The sequence below is a fragment of the Phallusia mammillata genome, chromosome 5 (genome assembly GCF_965637545.1).
Source record: "Phallusia mammillata chromosome 5, kaPhaMamm4.hap1.1, whole genome shotgun sequence".
Lineage (NCBI taxonomy): Eukaryota > Metazoa > Chordata > Ascidiacea > Phlebobranchia > Ascidiidae > Phallusia > Phallusia mammillata.
Window position 1 is genome coordinate 780,220 of NC_137256.1, and position 27,327 is coordinate 807,546.

General features: G+C 39.3%; 3 protein-coding genes and 1 long non-coding RNA gene across 6 annotated transcripts in view; all 4 read left to right on the top strand.

The window, feature by feature from the left end:
• Window positions 1-926, top strand: part of LOC145229812 (uncharacterized) — a 37,336-nt gene extending 36,410 nt beyond the window's left edge. For all 3 annotated transcript variants that reach the window (XM_080095143.1, XM_080095142.1, XM_080095144.1), the window contains one exon: window positions 222-926. In XM_080095143.1, coding sequence (XP_079951269.1) covers window positions 222-425 — 204 coding nt within the window. In that variant the 3' untranslated portion in view covers window positions 426-926. The remainder of the gene's footprint in view (window positions 1-221) is intronic.
• Window positions 927-4,185: 3,259 nt separating this feature from the next.
• Window positions 4,186-5,801, top strand: LOC145229816 (uncharacterized). The gene has a single exon (XM_080095148.1). It carries the CDS (start codon window positions 5,078-5,080, stop codon window positions 5,792-5,794), a length of 717 nt encoding a protein of 238 aa, XP_079951274.1. The 5' UTR covers window positions 4,186-5,077; the 3' UTR covers window positions 5,795-5,801.
• Window positions 5,802-13,051: 7,250 nt separating this feature from the next.
• Window positions 13,052-13,657, top strand: LOC145229824 (uncharacterized). The gene is made up of 2 exons (XR_013860491.1): window positions 13,052-13,334; window positions 13,564-13,657. It is a non-coding gene; the product is annotated as an uncharacterized LOC145229824 (long non-coding RNA).
• Window positions 13,658-14,747: 1,090 nt separating this feature from the next.
• LOC145228000 (uncharacterized) lies at window positions 14,748-26,534 on the top strand. Its single transcript, XM_080092966.1, has 16 exons — window positions 14,748-14,770; window positions 14,885-14,955; window positions 15,172-15,313; window positions 15,768-16,112; window positions 16,985-17,170; window positions 17,521-17,907; window positions 17,976-18,152; window positions 18,993-19,065; window positions 23,313-23,660; window positions 24,135-24,266; window positions 24,330-24,494; window positions 24,594-24,890; window positions 24,952-25,132; window positions 25,195-25,372; window positions 25,435-25,646; window positions 25,702-26,534. Exons 1-16 carry the CDS (start codon window positions 14,748-14,750, stop codon window positions 25,992-25,994), a joined length of 3,210 nt encoding a protein of 1,069 aa, XP_079949092.1. The 3' UTR covers window positions 25,995-26,534.
• The last annotated feature ends 793 nt before the right edge of the window (window positions 26,535-27,327 follow it).

A 27,327-nucleotide genomic window follows, 5' to 3' on the forward strand; every position in this document is an offset into this window, starting at 1 on the left:
TGGCAAAGACGCAGATAAATTTGGTTGAGTGCACATCATTGTTGCAATAGTTTTCATGAAATTAACCAGTTTTTCTTCATGACTAATAAGTTTTATGATTTACAATCCCAACCCATCAAGCGAAATTTGTGATTAACCAGTTTGCTATTTACTAGCTTTGACTGCCCTAAGTACTCAGGTTTAGAAACAACAAGAATTTAATTGGAAAATTCCTTTATTAGAAGCAACAAGCTGAGCTGGCAGCCGAGCGACTTCTGGCAAAATACGGTGGTGGTGGTGGTGGTTTAACAATGGAAAATTCTCATTCACACACACAAGCTCACCCTGAAGGAGTAACAGACTTTCAACATGAAGAAACATCGGACAATGACGAAGATGAGGTCGTTGTGCATATGGATGACCTTGACCTTGATGATGTCGATTGAAACTGTCAATTGACCTTGGTTGATCTATTTACCTGTGGTCGAAAAGAGGTTGGATTTGAGATCAGAATTACGACACTGAGGTTGACGAATCACAAACAAGACTTAATGGAAACTTTTGTCACCATCAAAACTATGGATTATTTGGTCATCCCCACTACTCTGTTCTGAACATTTGTAAATGTGTGCTGGTGCCTAATCTAGAAGCACAGCTACCAATTGGCTAAAAAGCGAAATTGTCCTCAGAATGATTGCACTCAAGTAGGAATTATTTAAACCTATCTGCTATAAACAGATTGTGACTTGGTACAAATTCTGTGTTAGGTTTAGTGTTTCAGGCCAAAAGCAAATTCTGTAAACATGGTACTGGACAATTTAATCTTGGACAAAACCACCAACGTACTGGTGTATATAGAATAAATTATTAGAATAAAAAATTCAGCAATCGCTGTTGTCATCATCAGTGCAGGTTGCACTCTATATACACAAGTAGTTTGGCAGTAATGTTTATGATTAGAATACTTTTTAAGTCCGTGTGTTCTTTGGTACTGGACAGTTGTTTGTAAACAATCTTCTGAGAGTCTTTTGACTGACAACACATGTTTTTGTACATACTTACTTTGTACTATGTTTTTCTCACTACAATGTGGAATTTTTGTTTTGCAGTTAAGTTATTAAACGTCTGTTGCATTTTTTGACAAGTTGTTTAGCTTAATTTTGTCATTTTTGCCACCAGCAAACTTGTAACAAAACGTTCTGCTAAACATGCAACTTTTTTTTGGTTTCAGTAAAACTGTTAACAAAAAAAAATTAAACATGGTAAACGGAAAATCATCTGCTGCATATTTCAAAAGTGTGTCACTTTTGATATGGATCGCTTCTATTTCATTGTTTGCATTGCTTCATTTTGCCCTGCATTGCTTCATTTTTTGGGCCCTGTCGGAACATTTTACAGATGGTTGGCTTACGGACATCCGTGGGGCTCAAGAGTTGGTTATCATTTGTTGATGGTCACTCATGTCCTTGAGGGTTTTTACACTCTACATCTGACAAACCGATACGGAATAACGGACACAGTAGCCAAGATAAAGTGGTTTCTGCAAACCCTAGTTTGTGGGTTTTCGTCGTGGATGTTGTTGAAAAAAAACTTTAAAAAACGAGACTAAACTTAACCACCGATGAAGTATGGTTCAGTATTTGTATGTAAATCATGTTTCAGATTTTTGTGATTAATTGATCATAATTACTAGACCCACCACACCTGCATTATATTGTTAATTACTTCCGAGACAAATTTCCTGCCTCGTTGGGTTATTATTTGGTTTTATGTTCACTCTTGAGTACATTGTCGACTTAGTAATAGAAAACTTATGTACTATAGAATGTCAATGGTAAAAAATGAAAAAAACACCTTTATTCTGGTAAATATTGTATATATTTCATGTCTACAAATTATATTAATGTTCTTGGTTACAATTTACTACTTTTTTTTTTTTCAAATGCTACAAAAAGTGAATCAAATGTTTTCATGCACTTTCTCTATTTCTTTATTAATTAGTGCGTTGAAATCAATATAACAGCACTTAATTTTTTATCGATTTAAAGGTTTTAATTTTTTTGCTCTGACAAAACATAAAAAAATTCAAATTGAAAATGTTCATACCCAGTTCTACTAAAACTTTTGCAGTTCCATTTCATAATTGCAATTATTATGCAGTATTTGGTATTAACATTTATGTGGTACAGTATATATTTAGTTCAATTTATTAATGTATAAATTTGTGTAAAGCAATAGCGTGGACATGTATAATTATAATACACTAACTGACCTACATAAATCATGCATTCATTAATATGTTTCAGCACCATTATACTGCTTAATACACATTTTAATTAATCCTATCTGCTGCAATGAAACCTATTTGCTCCAAACAGATAGTGACAATTCTGTGTTATTTAGGTTTCAAGAAAGCCTTAAAAAAATTTAAGCATGGTTAACGGTAAATCATCTGTTGCATATTTTAAAAGTGTGTCACTTTTGATATGGATTGGATCAATTTTTTTGTTTGCATTGCTTCATTTCGCAAGTTACAACCAGAAAGCAATGCCAGATCAGTACATGGGCCCTGTTGGAACATTTTATCGATGGTTGGCTTACGAACATCCATGGGGCCAAGAATTGTTTACCAAGTGGTGCTCGTTATTCATTTGATCGGGGCATTGTACACTCTACATCTGACAAACCAATATGGAATAACAGACACAGTCACCAAGATGAAGTGGTTTCTGCAGAGTCTTGTTTGTGGATTTTCATCATGGACAATGTTGAAGAAACACTTTGAAAAACGAGCAGAGTAAAGTTACTACAAACTTTGGTTTAGTTTGTGTATGTATATCATGTGTCTGATTTTTGTATTGAATTAATCATCATTAGGTCAACCAAACGTTGTGTTGTAATGACTTCCAGGTCAAATTCCCGCCTAATTTGTTGTTCATTTTCACAAGTTCATTATCAAAAGGAAAAAAACCTGCTTTCTTTAATCAATTGATGATTATTATGTATATATTCCATGTCTACAATTTATATTAATGTTGTTGGTCGCTATTTACTAACTTTGGTTTTTTAGAATGCTACAAAAAGTGATTTAGATGTGTTTGTGCACTTTCTCTATTAATTGGTGTGTTGAAATCCATTTAACAGCACTTCATTTTTAGATCAACTTTCTAAAAGTTTTTACATTTTTTACTCATATATTTTGAATGCTCACACTTCTTTTTATATTTTTAAAATATTTTAACTTGAAAATGTTCCCCCAGTTGTACAACAACTTTGCTGTATCATTTTTTTATTATTTTTATTATTATGAAGTACTTGGTACTAACATTTATGTTTTCACTATATTCAATTTAATGGTGTATAACTTTGTTGTAAAGCAATAACATGGTATGATGGTGTATAACTTTGTTGTAAAGCAATAACATGGTATGATTATAATACTTGCAATATACAGTATATACTAACTGACAAACATGCAACATGCTTTTCATTAATATTTTTCATTTTTAGGAACACTATGCACGAACTTGAAAGTAATTTATTCATAAACATTACTGCCAAGATAGTGGTGTATATTGAATACATCGTTCAGACGTTTCGACAATCTCTGTTGTCATCATCAGTATTCTATATACACCAGTACTCTGGCAGTAATGTTCATGATCAAATTTTTCATTTTACCGCTTATTAAACAGTGAAGCAATAAATTTAGTTTTTTGAAAAACGATTTTAATCAATAAAGCATGTCGCTTCTAACAACTATAAATGTGAGTGGTACTAAACATTTATCACAATATCACTTTTCACTTCTGTATTCAGGTCTTTGTAAAATATTTTATACTATCCTAAAAATGTGTTAAATTGAGAAAAATCAGAGATGACAAAACTGGAATCAGCAACATTTTTCAAGTCTCCACATATTTTGTGGATGTTTCTGGTTCTTGCAGGAATGTTTTTATGTCATTGCGGTTGTTACAGACCTCAATCTGTCCCGGACAAACACATGGGACCTGTTGGTGCTCTCTACCGGTTACTTGTCTACACTCACCCCTCAGCTATACAGGTTATATATCACTGTGCACTTCTGATACATTTTGCAGAGGCTCTTTACTCCATACACCTCACTTCAAAGTACGGCATTACAGACAATTTAACCAGATTTAAATGGTTTGTTCAAACTTTGCTCTTTGGAGTTTTCTCATTTTGATGGAAAACCAATCAACAAAAGACCAGTAAATGCTATGATGCAAATGACTTACCAATTTACCAACTAAAGTCAAATGTTTTACTTGACTTACTTTCGTGGATGAAATCACAAATTTTGTAGCAACTTGTCCTTTATTGAAAGTGACTATCGCAAATTTTACTTTGGTTTAGTTTTTCCACATTTTGCAAACTTTTTGTTGCACAACAGCTCTTACATTGTCTTTATGCATTTATGATTGCTTAAAGACCAGTATGACATTCTGTCATATTATTTTGTTTGTTTTTTTAAACGTATATTGTTTCTACACATTTATGTAATGCATGTGTTTGTTTTTTTGCCCCAAAGCAGTGAATTCTATGTTGTGCAAAAATCATGTCTGCAATAAAATCTTAACCCGACCGATTTAGCTGCAGTGCGTCCAACCACGAGGTTGACACAAAGATATTTTCAACTAGCAACGTTTTGAACTTGCCTCAATGGGTTTGAAACCGAAACTGGAACGTCGTCAAAATGTCCTAATCTTTAAAGAATTTTCAGTCAACAGAATCTTCGGCCCATCGTTCAATCAACGTTGCACGGCTATTGCCTTGTTGGCAACAAAGTCTATGTAAAACACAAGTTATTCAACCGATTGCAATAAAGCCTATGGAGCCATTTTGTGTCCAAAATGATACTGTGGGTAGAGAAAAATAACACATTGTAGCGGCCTCTCTCACTACCGTTATATCGTGTGCCTTCATACTACAGCGAACCGGACAGATTGCCTTCTTTCTCTGACTCTCGTCTTATGCTGCGTATTCGCTCATTGTGTTATTCTATTACGATGTACCTCGAATAAACACCTCGCTACATTTGGTGACCCCAAGCGTGCAAAAACGTTATTTTTGCATTATGACAGAAGCCACAAACTCAGAGAATGCAGTAGCAGTAAAGTTACCTACGTTTTGGACAGCTCAGCCACGAGTTTGGTTTCAGCAAGCGGAGGCACAGTTCGCTCTAAAAAGCATTAAAGGAGATCTAACGAAGTACTATTATGTCGTTTCGGCTCTGGATCAGGACACAGCCAATCGTCTTATTGACCTGCTAGAAAACCCGCCAGAAGCAGACAAATACGAGACTATCAAGGCACGTTTGGTAGAAACCTTTTGTCTTTCGCGCCCGCAGAGGGCCATGCGGTTGCTTCACATGCCTTCTTTGGGCGACAGAATGCCATCCGCTTTAATGGATGATATGCTTGCATTACTTGGCGATGCAAAGGAATGTTTTGTTTTCCAACAACTGTTTTTGGAGCGATTGCCTGAGTATATCCGCACACGGCTGAGCGGAGAGGAAATTAGCGACTCACGGCTCTTGGCCCGCAAAGCTGATGCGATATGGTCCGGTAATCAGACGCCTACGGAACTCGCACTGTCCAACGTTCGGCGCAATGAGTTTTCTCACGACCAGCATAAAAAACGAGGTAGGAAGTCTCGAACAGCTTCACCACAGGCGATGCCTGACACAAAGTCCCTCTGCTTTTATCATCGTCGTTTTGGCAGAGATGCGATTAAGTGTCGTCACCCTTGTGCACTCGCACAGCAGGGAAACGAGGAAGCCGGTCATCCCTAACTGCCACGATGGCCGGCGCAATTGGCAACCTTTTCTTTGTCTGGGATAGCTCAGCAGGTCGGAATTTTCTTGTTGATACTGGCGCAGAGATAAGCGTCATACCTCCCACGGGATTAGAGCGCCGCACCAATACTCCCGGCAAAACCCTCGTTGCTGCTAACGGCACCCATATCCCGACGTACGGTTCACGTCTGGTATCCATGCATTTACCTTCCGGCAAATTTCAATGGAAATTTGTACTTGCCGAAGTTTCTCGACCGCTGCTCGGCGCCGACTTTCTGAGGGCACATTCCCTTTTAGTTGACCTCAAGCACCGACGCCTCATCAATGCCGAAACTTTCTCCAGCGTCGCACTTGGCAAGGCCTCCCAATCAGCGCCGAACCTTAATGCTGTTTCCTCGGGCACATCTGTCTATGCTCGACTATTGGCCGAGTTCCCAGGAATAACAACTCCCCACTTTTCACAGTCGCTTCCCAAGCATGGAGTTCAGCATTTCATTCCCACTAACGGCCCACCCGTGCACTCTCGCGCTCGTCGTCTCCCTCCCGAGAAACTCAGCCTCGCTAAAAAGGAATTTCACAACATGCTGCAACTGGGCATTATTCGACGTTCTTCCAGTCCATGGGCCTCGCCACTGCACATGGTTCCAAAGTCTTCCGGTGGGTGGCGCCCCTGCGGCGATTACCGGCGTCTTAACGCAGCTACCCAGCCTGATCGTTACGCAATTCCTCATATTCAAGACTTTTCGGCTCGGTTGGCAGGATCTAGTGTTTTTTTCCAAAATTGACCTTGTTCGCGGCTACCACCAGGTTCCTGTGGCACCTGATGACATCGCGAAAACCGCGGTCATTACCCCTTTTGGCCTTTTTGAATTCCTTCGCATGCCATTCGGCCTTAAAAACGCGGCACAGGCCTTCCAGCGACTGATGGATACGGTATGTCAATCTTTAGACTTTGTGTTCGTCTATCTTGACGACATCCACGTCGCCAGCAAGTCTCCTTCCGAGCACTACGACCATTTAAAGCGTCTTTTCAAACAGCTTTCCGAGCATGGTCTTGTCATTAACCTGGGAAAGTGCAAGTTTGGAGTTTCCCAAATTGATTTTCTGGGGCATCGCGTTGACAGTACCGGCGCCCGGCCCCTTCCCAACAAAGTCGAGGCTATTCAAAGTTTTCCGCGCCCCACTACTGTCAAAGGCCTTCAGGAGTTTGCAGGTATGGTAAACTTTTACCACCGTTTCATTCCTGGCGCTGCACGCATTATGTCTCCTATTTACGAGGCACTCACGGGCAATCCTACAACGTTGCTTTGGAGTGACAGCTTAGATTTGGCTTTCTCGGAGGCAAAAACCGCCCTAGCGAACGCCACGCTGTTGCACCATCCCTTGCCTGATGCACCGACTGCTGTGACTAGCGATGCATCACAGCATTCCATCGGGGCTGTTCTCCAGCAATTTATCAACAATGCCTGGCGACCATTGGCATTTTTTAGCGAACGCCTGCGACCACCGGAGCTCAAATACAGCGCTTTTGACAGGGAACTGCTCGCCTTGCATCTCGCAATTCGTCATTTTCGCTATTTTTTGGAAGGTCGCGTGTTTACCGCCTATACCGATCACAAGCCTCTGACCTTTGCTTTCACCAAAGTGTCCGCTCCGTGGTCAGGACGCCAACAACGTCATTTAACCGCTATTTCTGAGTTTACCACAGATGTGCGCCACATCGAAGGCAAACAAAACCACGTGGCCGACGCGCTCTCCCGCGGTTCCATTGATGCTGTTCGACTCCCACTTGACTTGGATTATTCGGCACTGGCAGCTGCGCAGGTCGCTCCGGAGGTTCAAGCATATCGTACCGCTGTGACTAACCTTAAGCTAGAGGACATACAGATTAATCCATCTGGAACTACAATCCTTTGTGACGTTTCCTCTGGATCGCCTCGTCCAATTGTCCCAACCTCATGGCAACGCAAAGTTTTTGACATTATACACGGTCTTTCGCACCCATCCATACGGTCAACACGCAAACTTGTCGCTTCAAAGTTTGTTTGGCACGGCTTAAAACGCCAAGTTGGCCTTTGGGCAAAACAGTGTATCCGCTGTCAGAAGGCAAAGGTCCAACGCCACGTCCGTGCGCCTCTAGCAAGCTACCCGCCCTGCTATGCACGCTTTCAGCATCTCAACGTCGACATTGTTGGACCACTTGCACCTTCGCAGGGTAACAGATACCTCCTTACCTTGGTCGACCGTTTTACTCGTTGGCCAGAAGCAATTCCTATGCCTGATTCTACCACCATAACGTGTGCACGCGCTTTTGTTTTCCATTGGGTATCCCGTTTTGGCGTTCCTGCTGACATATCATCAGATCGCGGCCCCCAGTTTACCTCCGATCTATGGACGGTTTTCACCCAGCTTCTTGGTATTCAACTGCACCGCACAACCTCGTTCCATCCACAAGCTAATGGCCTGGCAGAACGATTTCATCGCCACATGAAAAGTGCACTCATGGCACGTCTAACGGGCCCCAATTGGGTCGACGAACTACCATGGGTTATGCTTGGAATACGCACAGCTCCAAAGGAAGACCTGCAGGCTTCATCGGCCGAACTTGTTTACGGCTCTGCCATCACCGTTCCAGGCGATTTTTTCCGCCAAGATCATCACGAGCCTTCACCCCAAACGGTTCTTCCATCGTTAAAGGCTACGGTGCGTCAACTTGTACCGACTCCAATGTCGCGCCACGGCCCGGTCCGCACAACGGTCCCTGCAGCATTGGCCTCCACTCCGTACGTTTTTGTACGGAAAGAAGGCCACAGACCCCCGCTTACACCACCTTACGATGGCCCTTTTCGCGTCATTGATCGAGGCAGCAAGGGTTTCACGCTTGCCATCGGCGAAAGCAACCAGCTCGTTTCCATCGACCGTCTTAAGCCAGCGCATGTCGACCTTACGCAGCCGGTACAAGTGGCCCAACCCCCACGCCGTGGTCGCCCTCCCAATTCCGCGCACCAACCAACGCCGACACAACCGGTGCCATCCGAGAGGGAATCGCATACTTCAGCACCGCCCGATCCGGCTCCACCCGAACCCGTTCCTGCCCTAGCGGATCCACCGGGTCATCAGCCAGAAACAATACCTTCGGGTCAACACACGCGCACGCGTCAAATTCGCACTCCGTCGCGTTTTATGTGTTAATTTTATTATGTCCGTTTCTGGAGGGGGGTCATGTAGCGGCCTCTCTCACTACCGTTATATCGTGTGCCTTCATACTACAGCGAACCGGACAGATTGCCTTCTTTCTCTGACTCTCGTCTTATGCTGCGTATTCGCTCATTGTGTTATTCTATTACGATGTACCTCGAATAAACACCTCGCTACAACATAAACTAAAAAAGTGGCTTTGTGATATACTTCCATTTTATACATTCTATACGACATTTTCCAACTTACTATACTATACACAATTTTATCTACACATATGATTGTTTTTGCAAGCAAAAACGAATGGGTCCCCACACGCGTGTTTATGCGGATTTACGGTACACCTATGTTGCGGTGATTTTGCAGATAAACGCATTAACTTAACTTAATTTTTGTCCGTATTCTTTTTGCATCATCATTATTGTCATACAAAAAATAACCGGGAAAATACAATTTAATCTCTTGCTTTGTCTTTGATATTGTCGTTCATGTTCAGTTTTTAAACATAAATTTTCCTAAAAAGCAATAAATGTTATTATGGGTCCCCTTCCCTGAAGGGGACACATATTGTTTTTGTCTGTATTTTTTTTTTCTTTTTTCTTTTTTCTTTTTTCTTTTTTTCTTTTTTTCTTTTTTTCTTTTTTTCTTTCTAACGCAGATTTGTTCCCACGTTTTGGTCAAGAAAGAATGGTTCAAACTTTTTCAAATTTACACACATTACAGATATTGGTCTAAAGATGGTCCATGTGAATTTTGACCCCGTTTGATCCCTCGGTTCACCCACAGCCTCCCAAAACGTGAAATTTTTAGCGCGGATTTGTTTCCACGTTTTGGTCAAGAAAGAATGGTTTAAACTTTTTCAAATTTACACACATTACAGATATTGGTCTAAAGATGGTCCATGTGAATTTTGACCCCGTATGACCCAGAGGTTCACCCACAGGCCCCCGAAACGTAAATGTGTCTAACGCGCGTTTGGTCAAGAAGGACACTGTAGGCAGAAGTACCAAGAGAGTAACTCACTGGTTTACGATAGCGGGAGGGCTCAGCTTGACGTCGGACAGACGTTTTACGAGACATCGTTTCAGTGATTAGAAATCAGCTGTTTGCGCAGCAATGCTATGTCATTTTATTAAGTTATCACTCACATTTTTAGTTTTGGCGAAGGTTTTACACCTATGACATGATTTAAGCCTAATAACCGTGCTTCGGTTTTGTATATGTCAAGAAAAACTTTGTTAATAAAAGTTAAGATGAAAAAATTAACTTGACTTTTTCGCCAAATAAGTGTTTTTTTAATGCTCACTGTCAGGTTGGCCGCCGCATGATCACGGGTTACTTAAGGTCAACTAGTCGGTATTACAAACACAGCTCAGAACTTTCTTCATTATAACGTAGCGTTTTTTTTTGACAATCAATTTAGGAGTCAATACTCAAGGCATGTATCAATTAGGCTTAACAGTATTGTTAAACACGAATGACGGCGTGCTATTGAAAACGGTGTCAAAGGGTCAAACAGTCGTTTGGCGTGTGCACCCTGAGAGGTTACTACAGGTCAATGGTAATCGTTTTGCGAAACAAAGTTAAATGAAAAACAATTTGTTATGTATACACTTGTAGCAAATTGGTTTTTAATTTAAAGTGTCTGTAACACAACTGTTACAGCTTTCTAGAAAAAATTGTGTTCAAAACCCGACCTTGGAGGACTATATCTGGGTCAAAGCAAGAGATTAGATTTAAGTCTTTATTACGTTTTTTTAATGTTTTTGTAATTACATGACAATAATAGTGCAAAAAGAATACGAACATTTTTTTTTATTGTTGGGTTAATGCTTTCTAAAAAATTGTCCTTAAGAATCTATAAATCACCGCAACATTTGTTTACTGTAAATCTGCACAAACGCGCGTGTGGGGACCCATTTGTTTTTGTTTACAAAAACAATCATATGTGTAGATCAAATGATGTGTATAGTAAATTGGTAAATATCATATTGAATATATAAAATGGAAGTATATCAGAAAGCCACTCTTCTAGTATTAGACACAAAATAAAAATGTCGTTTGCTACAAAGGTATACATAACAACTTGTTTTTCACTTAACTTTGTTTCGCAAAATTCAGGTTCGGTTCGGGTTCACTTCGTTTTGTTTTTAAGGGTTCGGGTTCGGTTCCGGTTTTTTTAAATGTATATTTTCGGGTTCGGGTTTTGTTCCGGTTTGAGCAAATTATCCGGTCCGAACCTGCGGTTTTTAAACCGGTTCAAATTTTTATTCGTTTCAAATTAATTCTACCCACAATCTACCTGGCCGTATCAAACTCCAAAAGAATCTTGCCCGTGCACTGTTATTTTTGACACGCCCTATAAGTGTTATCTCGTGTATTCTTCAGTGCGCTGTTTCGATAAAATTATAAAATATAAAGAGACTGCCTTTTTACTGGTTGTGTTCCGGTTCGGGTTTAACGCCAAACAAAATATGGGGTTCAACTCCGGTTCGGGTTTTAGAAAATCGTAATTAGCGGTCCGGGTTTGTTTCGGGTTTAATGAAATTAACCGCTCAAACCGGTTCGCGGGTTCGGGTTCAGTTCCGGTTCGACTCCCTGGTTTTAACAACATGCAGTCCTTAGTGTTCAACAATACCGTTCAGCCTAATTTATACATGACATAAGAACTGATTCTTGAATTGATTTGTCAAAAATAAAGAAGATACGTTGTGACGAAAAAATCGTTAATGCCTACAAGTTGATCTTTAGTGACCCATGGTTATACGACGGCCAAGCTGGCAACGAGAATTTAAAGACCATTTATCGCGGCGTTTGAAAAAGTTAAGTTTATTTTTTCATATTTATGTTCATCAACGACGTTTTGCCCGACATAAACGAAACCGAAGTACGTTTATCGAGTTTAAATTACGTCTTAGGTGTAAAACCTTCGCCAAAACTGAAAATGCTCGTGATAACTCAATAAAACGACACAGCTTTGCTGCACAAAAAAACAGCTGTCTCGTAAAACACGTCTGTCCGGACGTCAAGCTGAGCACTCCCGCTCTGCCGTCAACCAGTGAATTCCTCCGTTGGGACTTATATCTGACTGATAGCGTACACATATTATGGGTTGTAAAGGTAACTGGCAAAATTTTAAATACTAAACGAATGGCCTTCTTAAATAATTGTTAATTTTTTTAAATATTTCTGCACCACAGGGCTTGTATTTCTGGCCTAAAACTAAAACCGAATATTTCGGGGTTCGAAAGGGTGAAAAATTGGTGAATCCAAAAAAAATGATAGAAAATTCTTTTAAAAAAAAATTCGTGATCTAACACTTCAACGTAATATTACACGCTAAATAAATTTTTAGTGTAAATTTGTCCGCTTTTTTTTCACGTACACCTTAAATATTTACCTATCAAATTCGCGTTAAAACTCACCAGTTTGTAAAAATCAGACAATTTATGTGTTTTTCCCTACCTGCTGTATTAATTTGTTCACAAAATGGCATCCATGAGGCTCTATCGCGTAACAATGGGTTGGAAGACTTGTGCATTATATACACTTTGATCAGGGCGGGTCGGTTTCAAATTAAATTTTATTTTCAGGCCAGCGCTGCGGTGAATGGATTCACTTCGTGTTGTCGAAATAAAATTGATTCATTGAGGTCACTTCTATCCTTAACATTTTGACCCTGATTAACCTAAAACAACTAAATCCTGCAATTTATAAGAGGAACATGCCATGCTGGGCCACTTGAGTGCCCCCCTGAGCTAAAACCCTCCGCCTTAAGCTAGGCCTACCATATTTCCACCCCCAAAAAGGAGGACACATTGTAAAAAAACATGAAAAAATACTTTAAGGCCCCCAAGAAATAAAGCTTCAGAAATTAGACGTTATACAATAGGTTGGATAGAGTTTAGCGTTTATCACAATGCTAAAATAAGCGTGTACTGTAAAACCTGTATTCTTTAAAAAATAAGCTTAAAATGCATATTTGGCTGTTTTCAAAGGAATAATTGTCACATATGTGTTTGGTTGATCAAATATTCTTTAAAAAGGGGGACTGTTACAGCGAGAATTAATTGTTCCGCTTGGCTGATTTAAGTTCTCCTTTATTCGTGACGTATTGAAATATTCATCCGCGACAGAGCATGTGCTTTGAACGCCACGTTTTTGTGAGCTGCGTTAGTTGCTAGGTTTGCAGTCAATTTAAGTGAATTTATCCTAATTTCTTGTGACTATTTTGTTTATAGTGAAACTGTAAATGTTAAGAGCAATAGCAAAAATGCTGAATTGTCAGTTGTGGAACCTCTAGCCGCGTGCTAGTAAAGCCCTGGTTACCCAACAGTTGGTATGTTTTATGTTCTTACTTGATTTGTGTTTAACTTGTGTTAATGTGTATTTTAACAGTAACTTGACTTGTTAAGAGTAATTTGGAAGTAATCTAATGTAAAATATGACCGATTAATGTAGATTTAGTTTGAAACCTTGTGTGTACTGTTAAAACTGCTTATTGTGTGATGGTCGCTATGACGTCATAATGTGTACGTCTGGCTTATGTATGTTATTTGTGGTTACAGAAAAACCGTTGCCGTTGCTATTGACGTTGTCGTCTTGGTTTATTCGTCAGCGTTGCCTTTTATCGCCAAAAAAGAACATTCGTTGCAAATGCAAGAGTGGGTCGTCTTGGAGGACAGGCTGTAGGACGGGCGCGTTTTACAAAAAGGGTTATCTAGTGTGACGAACGGCGCAGGGCCAGGCTGCGCACCTAGCGGTCGTTACAGGGACATTTGGGCATCTTTTTGTCCTCGGAGGCCAACTTGTTTTTTGTTAAAAAGGAGGACATGTCCTCCAAAAAAACGACGTATAGTAGGCCTACTTAAGCAAAACAGTTTTTAGATGTAAAAACAAAATTGTGCTTCATAAAACCTATTTGTGACGTCACAAGTGTTCGTATTGCGCAACAAAAAATGAAAAAAATGTTGTAACAAATGTTGTAATACTTCAAATGTTGTAACCGGTTCAAACTGAGAACATGTTCCAAATCAAACAAAAAGCTGGTAACATTTTCTCCATTTAGTTCTAAAAAAATATTAAGATCTGCGTTTAAATTGTGAAATCTTGGTTGTATTTTATTATATTTTGCATCAGCTTTATTTTAATGTTCTATTAATAACACATGCGTTTAAATAAAATAAAATGGATTTGGAATTTTTGTTGTGCAATTACTGATGAGGAAACGTCAATTAATATCACCAATTGCGGGATTTCTGTGAATTTATTGTTGTGATCAATGTCAGTTCGAGCTGCAAAATTTTTGCTGCAATCAACAATTGGTTTGCAAGCTGTGTTTTGAGTTTAATCTAGTTGCCTACCACAAAAACTTACAAAAATATTTTTTGCTTTAAAAAGTATTAGCCATCACTTCTGCGGCATTTGGCGTAAATATTTTGTGCGCAGAAATTAATTTGCGTATTAATTTCGCCCGAGAATGTAAACAGCGGGACAAATATTGATAACAGTTTGATTATGCGCAACAGGAAGTCTTGCTGACGTGCGGGGCTTGGGAAGTGACAATCATCTGCCTGGTTTGCTGAAAGCGGAAAATACGTTTGGAAACCTTTCTGACCGCAGACGTAGAATTCAGTATTTCGGGTTAATTAAACAAACTGGTTAATCCTTTTTTACCTCTCAGATAATTCACAGTTTTGAAAGAAATTTTAGTTGTTTATTGAGAAAACTTCGACTAAAAGATTTAGGAAGAATGAAGCACCACTTTGTGAAAAGGTAAGCAAATTATCTTACATGTAAAGTATATTATGAGATCAAGCTCAGGGAAGACGCAGGTTCAAGTTTGTCACTCATGTATTTCTTTACAACGCCGCTGTTGTGTTTCTTCAGAAATCTCATCGTGATGATTTTCGCTGCAACCTTGATTTGGTTCATCGCACCGGCTCCATGCCAAGCAGGGAGTAAGTTTAAATGTTTGATTATTAAACAACAACCATTTAACTAACGCTTTATTTAAAGCTACGTTTATTCAGCGACTTAGTTATATTATTTAAAGGTTTTAATCCGTTTAATTCCGCTGTGATTTTAAATAGTTCAATCGCAGCGCATTGGTCAACTGTCACTGTGACGCAAATATAAACGACCAACAATTATATGTTTGTGATTGTTGATTGCAGAGTTTACTTGCGATGATGGGAGAGTGGTTAGATCAAGGTACTTTTGCGATGGCGGTAATTATCCTGACTGCAGAGACAGAAGCGACGAGAAACGGGTCACATTTCCCACCTACCCTGCTAACCCATCATCGAGATATATCAGGTAAACTTTGTCGGTTATCAAATGACGTTTATGGTGTTATTTACTCTATTTGTCGCTTTAAATGTTTGACAGTGAAGAAATAAAAACTAAACAAGTTTTATAAAAACGTGGTTGTTGTTGTAATCCAGCATCTGGCCTCGAAATTCTACAGCATGCTTAAACCGTGAAATATAGCAGCAGTGTTTGCGCGACGCGTGTAAACTTGCAAAAAAACTAGCAACATTTTTTTTCATTCCAGTCTTATCTATTTGACGCGTTGTAATAATTTATCGTTTATTACTTCATTAATGAAAAACTTCCTTATTAACCCGATAGTACAGATACTTATGGTCGTTTACCCTGGGAAATACCCTGGTGTGGGTGGGTAATTACCAGCAACAACACGCAGCCAAACTTCAGAATGTTGGTTGCTGGTTACACTTTACAATCAAAACATAATGATCCACTTTCACAGCTGCGACAGCACACTTGACTGGCGGTCATCAAACACAGTGTGTGCGCTACGGAGGCAGGAATATTGCAAGGGCGACATCTCTTGTCGGGATAAAACGCCTTGTGACGGCGGTTGCCCCTCCCACTTTCGGTGCCCAGATTTGACATGTTTGAAGCGTTCAACTGTGTGTGATGGCGATCCCTGTAATGACTGTCCTGCTATTCAACACTGGAGTAACGGTTACGGATTTAAATGTGTCAAGAACAACCGGACGTGCTTACTTCCGCAAATGTTCGTGTGGGACGGTGTACAAGATTGCGATAATGGCTCTGACTTATGCTACACGGCCGAAAATGGCGATCCGAGGTATGTACATGTTTTTAGGTCGGTTGTGCTTCATACGTCAGCTGAGTTTTATATACTATTGTGGCGTCCAATTTATTGGTTTTCCTTCGAAAAATACACTAACGTCTAGCCACGAAAAACTCTAGGTTTAGACGCGTTCGAGCACTGCTGTCTTTATTTAAAAACACTGAATAAAACTGTAAGATATTGGCAAGGTCTACGCAGCACAAAATTTAAGACAAGTTGACATACGACAGCCGGAGAAGAACTCCTCACAACAGCACGTGACCCGCAAAAGGACTTAAAAACACGTGGTCGAAACTCCCCTGGCCAATTATCATCGCCCTAACGGCCCTAACGGCTATCTTTAGTTGGTGACACCTGAAATTGTAGCTGAAATGCTGCGAAATGCAGCGAACGGGGAGGAGTTAAAAAGATGTAGTGAGCGCAAAGTGTGCCGGGGAATAAATTTATAAGAGGCAATCAAACAGTTAAAATGATAAACGTGAACGTGACAAAAATATGTGAAGAGGGATTAACGTCAAAAACATTTAAGACACATCGTGAAATTAAGATAAACACGGTTTGGGCAAATCACACATACAGAAAACAAATTATGATAAAAAACTTTGTAAATTAAAGACAATGTAAGGACTGCGAGACACAGGTGATTAATATAAAAAAGGTAACGTAGAGATACAAAAGTTTTGGTAACACTAATGCAAGCGAACACACTTTGGTTATGCCTGAAAAGGAAATAACACTTGCTATTGTTAGTTTTTTTTTTTTTGTGCAACGTTTTCAAGGCAACAAGTAAAAAATCATTTTACGCGTTTTTTGGTCAACTTGTTGTGATGTGATAAGTTTATTAATGACCTTTATTTCGTTTTCAGGGACACCCGTCGTTCCTCCAAAGCCTCGTTCAACAATCAATTGTGCTTCCAGTGCAAAAACGACTCCATGATCGTTTCAAGGTCAAGTGTGTGTAATGACGTCATCGATTGTCCTGATATGAGCGACGAATGTAATTGTACTGGGAAAGTCCCCGAAATGTGTGACAAATCAATAAGTTATCGTCGGTAGGTTTACTTGATTTTGTTTGTGAATAAACGATTGTTCCAACAAAGTGATTATTTTAAACAAACGTATCTGCAACCTGTTGTTGTATTGCTTTAACAGCTTGACGGTTTAAAACGCGATCTGCAATATGGCCAAATCTCATAATGGTTAAGAGTGGACAAACTGACACCAGTTTAACATCGGGATTCATGTTAAATTATGAAAACATTTACCCAGTTCTCTTATGTGCAGATGTTACCAAAAATTTGCCTTGTTTATTTGTCAACCCGCGGGGCACTGGCGCCCACTCTAGAAACTATTGTTTACTACTATTGTTTTGTTGCAACTATCGTAACTATTTTAAACCCAGCTCAGCGGGACGATGCGATTGTTTCGACATTCATGGAGTTTGTCGCAATATAATCGATCCAACCAACGCTTCCTGTCCAAAAACAAAAGATGAGGTCTGCAAATCACATGCGCGTTGTGATGGAAATTCCCCGTGCGAATATCTCTGCCCCTCCCACTTCTGGTGTTCGGAATCGGTTTGCTGGGAGCGTTCATCGGTGTGTGATGGTGATCCCTGCAACAACTGCCCTGCGCTGCCCCGACCGAACGGACACGGCTTCAAGTGCATCAGAAACGGTAAAACTTGCACGTTGCCCCAGCAGTTGCTGTGGGACGCCGTACAAGACTGCGACAATTCCGCTGATCTCTGCTTCACATCGGTTGATGAAATGATGAAGTCGGATCCCAGGTATGTTAGAACGCTCACAACGCCCGATGTTTAAACCGTAGTTTTCAAATTAAATATTTCCCCTGCAGGGACATCCACCGCTTGCCGTCTGTCACCTTTAACCACTCTTTGTGCTTCCAATGCATAAATGACCCAATGATGATTTCAAGGTCAAGTGTGTGCAATGACGTCATCGATTGTCCTGATATGAGTGATGAGTGTCTTTGTGAGACAAAACAACCAACAGGTTGCGGAACGTTTTCAATGTAGGTTGAAACGAGTATTTTTAGGAACTAGTCCGTCTATCAATGTACTAATATCGTCACTTTATCTTTCCTTACCTTGCTACCACTTTGGTCAACTTAAATTGAACCAAAATAAAACCCATCAACACAATATTTTTGCATATATTTACGTTGACATATATTATTTACATGATAACATAGTGTATTTCAGGGGTGTCAAACTCAAACAACTTTGGGGGCCAAATACAAACTTTTAAGTAAGTCAAGAGCCGCACTTTGCAAACATTTGTTACAGTGTAACATGACAACAAAAAACACCTGGTTAAAGAGTAAAATGTTCAGTAATACTATTGAGTTTATCAAAAAATAAATTAGTATTGTAATAAATAACAAACAGATATACATTGTAGCAGAGTGTATCAACTATGCTTTGAGTATAATACAATGGCATACAATGACGTAACAATCGCAATTGCTGATTCTAAGGATGGGTACTTTTGATCATCCTCAAAACGTTGCATACATACCACTAAGAATGATTGAATTGTATCATGTGAACTCACTGGTCTGACAGGGTATTCCGCCTGAATAAAACACATAACTTCTAATGTTACTTCGCGGGCCGCATGTTTGACACCCCTGGTGTATTCAATAAAAACGGTTTTGCTTACACGAAACCTGAACATTACGAGTGCACAGAGCGACCTGCGTAAACCCGAGCAGCTGGAAACGCAGGAAACGCTCGATGGCCAAACGCGCATTTAGAAATTGAACGCTCAAATTGTTCGCGTCAATCCAGTAATCCACAAATTCGATTCTACCATAGTTATACAATGTAAGTGTTGGTGTGATTGTTTACAGTGGGAATGTGAGTGCCGAGATCGACTGTTCCACAACCAACAAGATTACGGAGGACGGGTGGAAATGTTTTATTGTAAGTAAAATGTCAATTATGTGTTAATTGAATTTACTTGTTTAACATTGTTGGATAAATGTGTAAGAGGGGTAATTAAAATTAAAGCGAAAAAGGCACAGTATTGTTTTTCACAAACATTTTTCGGCTATTTTAATGCTAATTTGCGGATTTTTGTGTGCACTCTTTCCTAAAGATTTATATCGTTTCCATGAAGCACCAATTCAGTTTTCAAAAACTTGCTTGCGTCCAGTTTTTTTTAAGGTTTGGTTTGGGTGACCGCTAAGTAGTTTTAAGAGACCGCAAGTGTTTCATTTAAATACCAAAAAATAGCCATATTTGTTTTTTGGAGAATTTTGGGAAAACGCTGGAGAAAAGACCAAAACGGTCCCCCATAACACCTTAAAAAACACTGCTTGCGTCATATGTGTCATGAGCGCGTAGCGTTAAGTAATATAGTATTATATTATAACTAGGGCGATTATTTTTTGACCAAGAAAAAATTAATTTGACCTACAAATTAAAAATCAAAATTTTGACCTATGAAGAATTCAAGTAGTTAAATTACACATTATTGTACAAAAATTTAAAATATGAAGCCTAATCTATCTAAAGCGAAAGAATGTACAAAAGTCTAACAGAAGGGCAAAAATCTGAACATAGACATAACCCAGTGGTGTCCAAACTACGGCCCGCGGGCCGCATCCGGCCCACGGTCCTGTTTCATCCGGCCCGCCAAACACCTTGCCTGTTTTTTTTCCAAGCACCATATTTACCACTGTGAACAAGCAGTGCAACAGCGCTGGCTGCTACTAGCAGTAGCTTGTGGCAAGCGTTGTTATTTTTAGAACAGTCTGTCAACCATGACGTAAGTAGCTAACATAGCTGTATGTGCTCGTTTTCACATCCTGGCCTACTTATTGTTATTGTTATTCTACTACAATAATACATATTTTAATAAAGATGGCAACCAGTTACGACAAATTTTACGTAAATATCATTTAATCCGGCCCTCCAGTGGCAAGATAGTTGCAAATTTTGTCTTCTGGTAAAAAAGTTTGGCCACCCCTGACCTAACCTATTCTAAAAAGGGAAATGAGCTAATTAAAAATCACTGCCAAAAAACTTTAGCTAAGACACAACAAAAATTGTTTAATACATTTGTCTCAACGAAAGATACATGAAGTATCCAAAGCAAAACCGAAGCAAGAGCTGCACCTAACCTGCAGCTGCCGTAAAATGACTGGGACCTACCAAAGAATTACACGTTTTGAGGTGTGTTGAGCATCACACCATATCGACCTAATTATTTCACTTAAATGTTTTCGATTAACAATAACTGGGCAATGGGCCAATTACAACAGTAAAAAGCGGGCTAAATAATGTAAAATGAAAAGTTCACTGACAATGCAACCTCTACAACAGTGGTCTTCAAGGTAGACCGGTCGTCAACCTGTGGGTCGCGACCCCAAGTGGGGTCGCCTAAACTTTTTCTGGGGTCGCTATAAATTCAATTTACTGGCGTTTAAATTTATTACCTAAAAAATTATAAGTTTACATTCTAGTTCGCAATGTTGCTCATGTTTTGCAATACGGCTTGGTACCTCGTGTCACAATCTAATCATTGTGATGCAATACCGGTAATCAAAAACCGAACAGTTGCGACCCAAATCTATATATAAGACAAGTTGTCTAACCCATTGTTACGCGATAGAGCACTATGAATGATATATTGTGTCAATAGTAACACATGGGTTACAGGAAAAAATGCATAAATTAACTGATTTCTACAAACTGAAACTGGTGGCTTTAACGCAAATTAGACTTGCAAAATTAGATGAAACTTTTGGGTTTTAACATTTAAGCGTAATAATACACGCTGAATGGCGTGAATGCTAATATTTAAAGTCTACTTGAAAATTAGGCTGGAATATTTACATGAAAACAGCTTCAGTTTAGGCATTCCTTATAACATTTTTCTCCCCATCGGAAAAAAACGGGACCACATGTAAATCCTGATTTCAATTTCTTTCAAATTGGGATCGCTTGTAAAAAAAGTTGAAGACCACTCTTTTACAACACACGTCAAATGCAACATTTGTGACCTATTTTTGACCCAGACAAGTCAAAAAAATCGCTCATATGATAACTAATACGATATCTTCCTGACATGTGCAAAAAACAAAACTGACTTTGTGATATTTTGTTTAACTAACGCGATATCTTGTTTTGCATGTGTCCGCAAACTGTACGTGTGAACAACCAACAATAGTATGTAAGTTATTACTATCCATAGAACGAAGTAGTCCTTATATGTGTGATATTTTGTTTAACTAACGCGATATCTTGTTTTGCATGTGTCCGCAAACTGTACGTGTAAACAACCAACAATAGGCGGTAAGTTATTACTATCCATAGAACGAAACATACCTGACATGTTTGATATTTTATTTAATTAACGCGATATCTTGTTTTGCATGTGTCCACAAACTGTACGTGTGAACAACCAACAATAGTGGGTAAGTTATTACTATCCATAGAACGAAGCAAACCTGACTTGTGTGATATTTTGTTTTGTTGCACTAAAATTCTGAGAAAGTTGCACTTAATTTTAACAAAAGTTGCAGTAAAAAGTTGCATTTATGCACAATCTTTATAATATTATTAGGGTATGAGATGCTCGAAAGGTTCCGTCGTATAACCCAACAGTTTAAGATTTTCAGGGTGTCTGCTTGTTCCGTTTCTTTCTTCGCTATTCAATCGATCATGCGTACATTTTTATGTTCCTTAGGTTTTAAACCTACATGACAGCCTTTCGTTGTTAGCTACTGCTGAGCTGTCAAATTTGGTACTTTCCCATTTCACTGACGCCCAGGCGAGACTGCCGAAAATTACATTTTTTGCTGGTACGCAGCAAGAAAATAACGCGATGCAGAAATAAATTTCCGCAAAAAGCCAACCAGCAAAGCGATAACCCACCCCTCCCCTTCCCCCAAAACAAGTCAAATACCACACCCAAAACCCCTAGGTCTGCAAACTTCATCCAAGGCATTGCAGCAAAACTCAGTGTTGGCGACTTTAACAAAATCAATAGCCTGAAAAAGGTGACTAAGTGAAAATGTAATTTTTGGCTGTCCCGCCTGGGCGTCCGTGAAATGGGAAAGGACCTCAAATTTAAACGACAGTGAATTAAATTGGCTGGGTTGGTTGACCTTCTAGCTTGCAAGCCAACTGTTGCGTCAAAGATAACATTTAGATGCAGCTAATCCATCACGTAGCTCTTTGTTATGCAAATCAAAGAGAATAGAACTAGAGATGTACCGCATATTCGATTTGCCGGATTTATTCGGCCGAATCGGTCACTTTTGCAAAGATTCGGTTTCAAATTATTCGGCCGAAACCGAATCTTTTACGATAACAATTTTAAAGCGTTAAACGTATCTTTTCTGCTTAAGATACCACGTAGATCTTTCAAAAGCCTAAACATAACAAAAATCGCGTCAATTTTTATCATTTTCAACACATTATCGTTTTTCCCACGGTAGTCAAAAACATTAGCAATTCATTGGCAGGTTGCCAATCATGCTTAAGGCAATTTTAAACCCCACAGAACTGAAATAAGGACGAAACACAACTATTCTGTACTAATTGCCTGGTAGATAAACATTTTTTCATGTCAAACGCGTAGCGTACGACCTCGCGTGACGTCATAAATTATTCGGTTGATTCGACGGAATCGAAATTTCGCCGATTCGGTACATCACTAAATAGAACCTAGAAATACTAGAAATAGTTTTATAGCACGTTTATTAAATCAATTCTTTACATTTTCCGCAATACTTGATAAAAGTTGCATGAAAAATAGAAAAAAGTTGGAAAAAGTTGCAACATAAAATTCCTACAAACCGCTTATAACAGCATACTAGATAAATTCTGAGTATTTAGGAAGCTGTCGGAAGCTGTAAAAAAAGTTGCAAGATTTGCCCTAGTTATTACTATCCATAGAACGAAACATACCTGACATGTTTGATATTTTGTTTAACTAATGCGATATCTTGTTTTGCATGTGTCCACAAACTGTACGTGTGAACAACCAACAATAGGGGGTAAGTTATTGCTATCCACAGAACGAAACAGACCTGACATGTGTGATATTTTGTTTGACTAACGCGATATCTTGTTTTTCGTTTCTATGCAAACTGTACGTGTGAACCATTCATAAATATAATGTACGTAAAATCAATTTAAGATTAGTATTTGTCGTTAAGTGGGATCCTTTCAGCAACGAGCTGTTGTGCGACGGGAGACGAGATTGTCTGCATAAAATTCGCAATGTTGGTAAACGAAAGTTCATCCACGATGAGGATCCTCGTATCTGCGCGCATCGTAAACATTGCCCAACAACAAACGATCGTCTCAACATTCCTCAATCCAAAGTTTGCGATGGCGTTTTGGATTGCAAAGACGGAAGTGACGAAACCGTGGTGGAAATACCTGGAAAGTTTCGTTCAAAAATCTGCAATGGTTTTATAGATTGCAAAGAGAGAAGTGACGAATATTCGGAAACTTGCACAAAACAAGGAAGGGTCAATTGTTCAGCGTTAAATGGAGCTAAGGTATGTTAGCATCTGTGGATTATAATAACACCCATACTCTGTAAGCAGTGGTCTCAAACTTTTTCATTATTTTTTCAAGACGGTCCTTTTGCCATCATATCGTGGGCTCACGGTCCTTTAGATGGAATGTGTATTTTAGCAAAACGAAAGTTGATTGCAGAATTTTAAGTTACTTGTGCAAAATTACATTTAACAATAATCCAAAAATTGTTTATGACATCACAAACAAGACAAGAAACATTACGATTGTGCGGGAACAAGTGCTTCTTTGTCACGTAATAAAAGCTATACGGAGACAGTCGATTTTCAAATGCTACTTTGATTTACACTTTTATCAGTGGCATAAATTGACGCCAAAAAACAATTATACAAGTTCTTCAACCTTTTCGCGGTCCCCGCAAAATTGCTTCACGGACCCCTAAATGACCGCGGACCCTAGTTTGAGAACCTTGTGTGATAGGTTAATGTGTTTAGGTTTCCATAAGTAAATCAGAGATCTGTGATTTTACGATAAACTGTGATGATGAAAGCGACGAAACTAACTGCACGAGTGACGGGAGGTTCTATTGCGAAAACAATCAACCTTTGTTTGTGAAGAAGGAAAAGGTTTTAAATTATTCTAAATAATTTTCTTTCATGGCAGTTTTTAACAAAATTTGCCACTATTAGATGTTCAATGGATTCGGAGACTGTTCTGACTGGAGCGACGAATGCCCAACGAAGTCAAGCAGAGCAAATGAAAACGTTTTCTCCTCGCGATACGAGCTGATCGCTAACCCGGTGTTACGAACTGTTGTGTGGATAATGGCGTTCCTAGCAATCTTCGGAAACCTGGTATATTTGTAATGCTTGACTGAAACAAAACACGTGGTTCTAAGTTCCGACAAACTAGGTGGTTTTGCAAATAATTTTTTTGGCTTCCTTTATTTGCAGGTCGTCATGGTTACTGAGATGAAACTGTTGGTGACGACAGAATCACAATCGACCTCATTTCAAACCAACCATTTTCTTGTCTTGAATCTGTCGATTTCCGACCTGCTCATGGGAGTTTATCTGCTCATGCTCGGCGGTGCTGGTGTTCAATATTCTGGAGACTACTGTGCCAACGACCTTGTTTGGAGGTCAGGCCAGAGGTGCATTTCAATGGGCATTTTGGTTTTGCTTTCCAGCGAAACATCAGTAATTACAATGGTCCTGCTGACAGCTTTTCGACTTTACGCTGTGAAAAACGTGAGTTTTTTTTAATGTATATGTGCTCTGGTGTTTGCAGCAAGCAACTTATGTTTTGCAGCCGTTTAATGCGCCATATTTCCCCAAACTGAAAATTATTATCCTTTCCATCATGTTATCCTGGACATTTTCATTTACACTGGCTTTTATTCCTCTCACGTCTCAATTTCAACATTTGTTTGAAACCAAAGCGTGGATGAAAGAAAACCCGTTCTTCAAGAGTCATGTCGTTGACTTTTCAAGTGAGCAATTGTAACACATGTGTATATTTAACCGTTTTGTTCCGCCGTATGTTTACTTGCAGGCATGGACACTTTTATGAAACGGTTTGTAAAGTTTCGACACAATTTTACCATCAACGATTCCCAGACACTCGATGGCGCACTTCCAGGGGTACAAAATGTTTATTCTTGGGCGGATTTTGTGGATATTCTTGAAGATTATAACTACACTGAACTGTTTGACATTACAGGATATTTAGGGTATGTAGTTACAAGCAAATTAGATTATTATAGTTGTTGCTGTAACTGGATGTTTTTCTCAGGTACTACAGCACCAACAGTGTTTGCATCAGTAAACTTTACGTGACACCGACCGACAAGGCTTGGCCATTTTCACTTGGCATCATCACTCTAAACTTTGTGGCTTTTATGTTTGTTGCTGTGGCGTACGTTTGGATTTACAAGAGGTCGACTGCCAGTGGCAGGCAAGTGAATGAGAGGGCCCAAAATGCGAGAGCTGAAAAACAGAACCAAGGTAAATCCCATAAGCGCAACTTAAATATTGTTCCTACGTCTGGTGTTTGTTGCAGAAATGCAAAAGAAAATCATCCGGCTAGTCTTTACTGATTTCTTCTGCTGGGTGCCAATCTCAATCATGGCTTTCCTAAACTTCGGTGGAACAACTGTACCCCCGGTGATTTACGCGGTGTCAGCAATAATCCTGCTTCCCATCAACAGCTCTCTCAACCCTCTCATCTACTCCAACGCCCCGAAAATGCTCTACGATCGAGCCAGGAAGCGTTTACATGACGTCCGACGACGTCAACAGCCACATGACAACCGACGAGTTAACGTGGCAGTTGTGGCTGAAGCCGCCCTCTGACAATTAAACGACAAGCGACACACATGATTGACAAGCCAAGCGGCTAAACCGCACAAACCACCTCTTGTGCGGCATGTACATATTTATTGCAATTTTCAATTGTTTGCGAATGTTTCGCAACTACGTGGTTCTTTGATCCGTTTTGCTATTTTGTGTAAAACTGGGGTCAAATACGAATATGTTTTTGTTTTGTGCATAATTTTGTTACAATGTGTCTGCTGGGAATTGGCATTTACAGTTGGCAACCCGGGAAATCCGATTATATTTCATGAAATCCCGGGATTAGAGGCAGGTGTTTACATTAAATGGGGGTACGCGTTGTTTAATTTTCATAACAACCATATTTTGAAACAATCATACAATGCAGTAAAGCAGTGGTTTTTAAACTTATTCATTATTTTTCAAAACGGTCCCTTTGCCATTATTTCGAAGGCTCGCGGTCCTTAAGCCTAAATTGGTAATCCAGAAAAACGAAAGTTGATTGCAGGATTTTAGCTAGTTATGCAAAATTGCACATAACAATTTCGATTGTGCGTGAACAATTGCATTTTTGTCAGTTTCATGGAATAAAGGCTATTGTTTAGCAATGGAGACAGTCAATTCTCAATTCTACTTTGATTTAAACTGATTCAGTGGCACAAACTGACGCAAATAAAATTATAGAATTACTTCAACCTTTTCGCGGTCTCCCCAAAATTGCCTCACGGACCCCAAAAGGACCGCGGACCCAGTTTGAGAACCGCTGCAGTAATGCATACCTCGGCAAAGTTTGGCGCAGTAAACTGAAGAGATGTTAAAATCAAAAGGCAAGGCTTGGGTTTAAGAAAACAAGTTTAAACTCTTTTAAAACCTGGCAAGTTTAAACTCTGCCAGGCTTGAGTCGTAGGTTTATTTTTCTATTCACGATTGATTAGTTGCACATAACCTGCATAAAAACCGAAATTAAAATGATAAGCTTCTAAATGACAATCGCACACAAACATTTGCCGTGAAAGGAACAAGACTCACCAAACTGCGAAAATCACTAAACTTAGCACAAATGTCGGAATTAGTATGTATTTTGAGGCGTTCGTTCAATTATACCAGTCCCCAAAGTCACATATTAAACACAAACAGTACAAACAATACAGCTACAACTATTAATTCGCACGCTACACATATTTAAAAGGACAACAATCTTTTTTTGGGCGATGAATTGGAATTAAACATTATATATTTGGCAGATTGACATCAAGTTTACACAACTTTCAGTATCGAATCCGCCGATTAGAAACTTTTGGCGACAAAATGCAAATTATTCGCACAAAACAAATGAGAATATATCATGGAAATT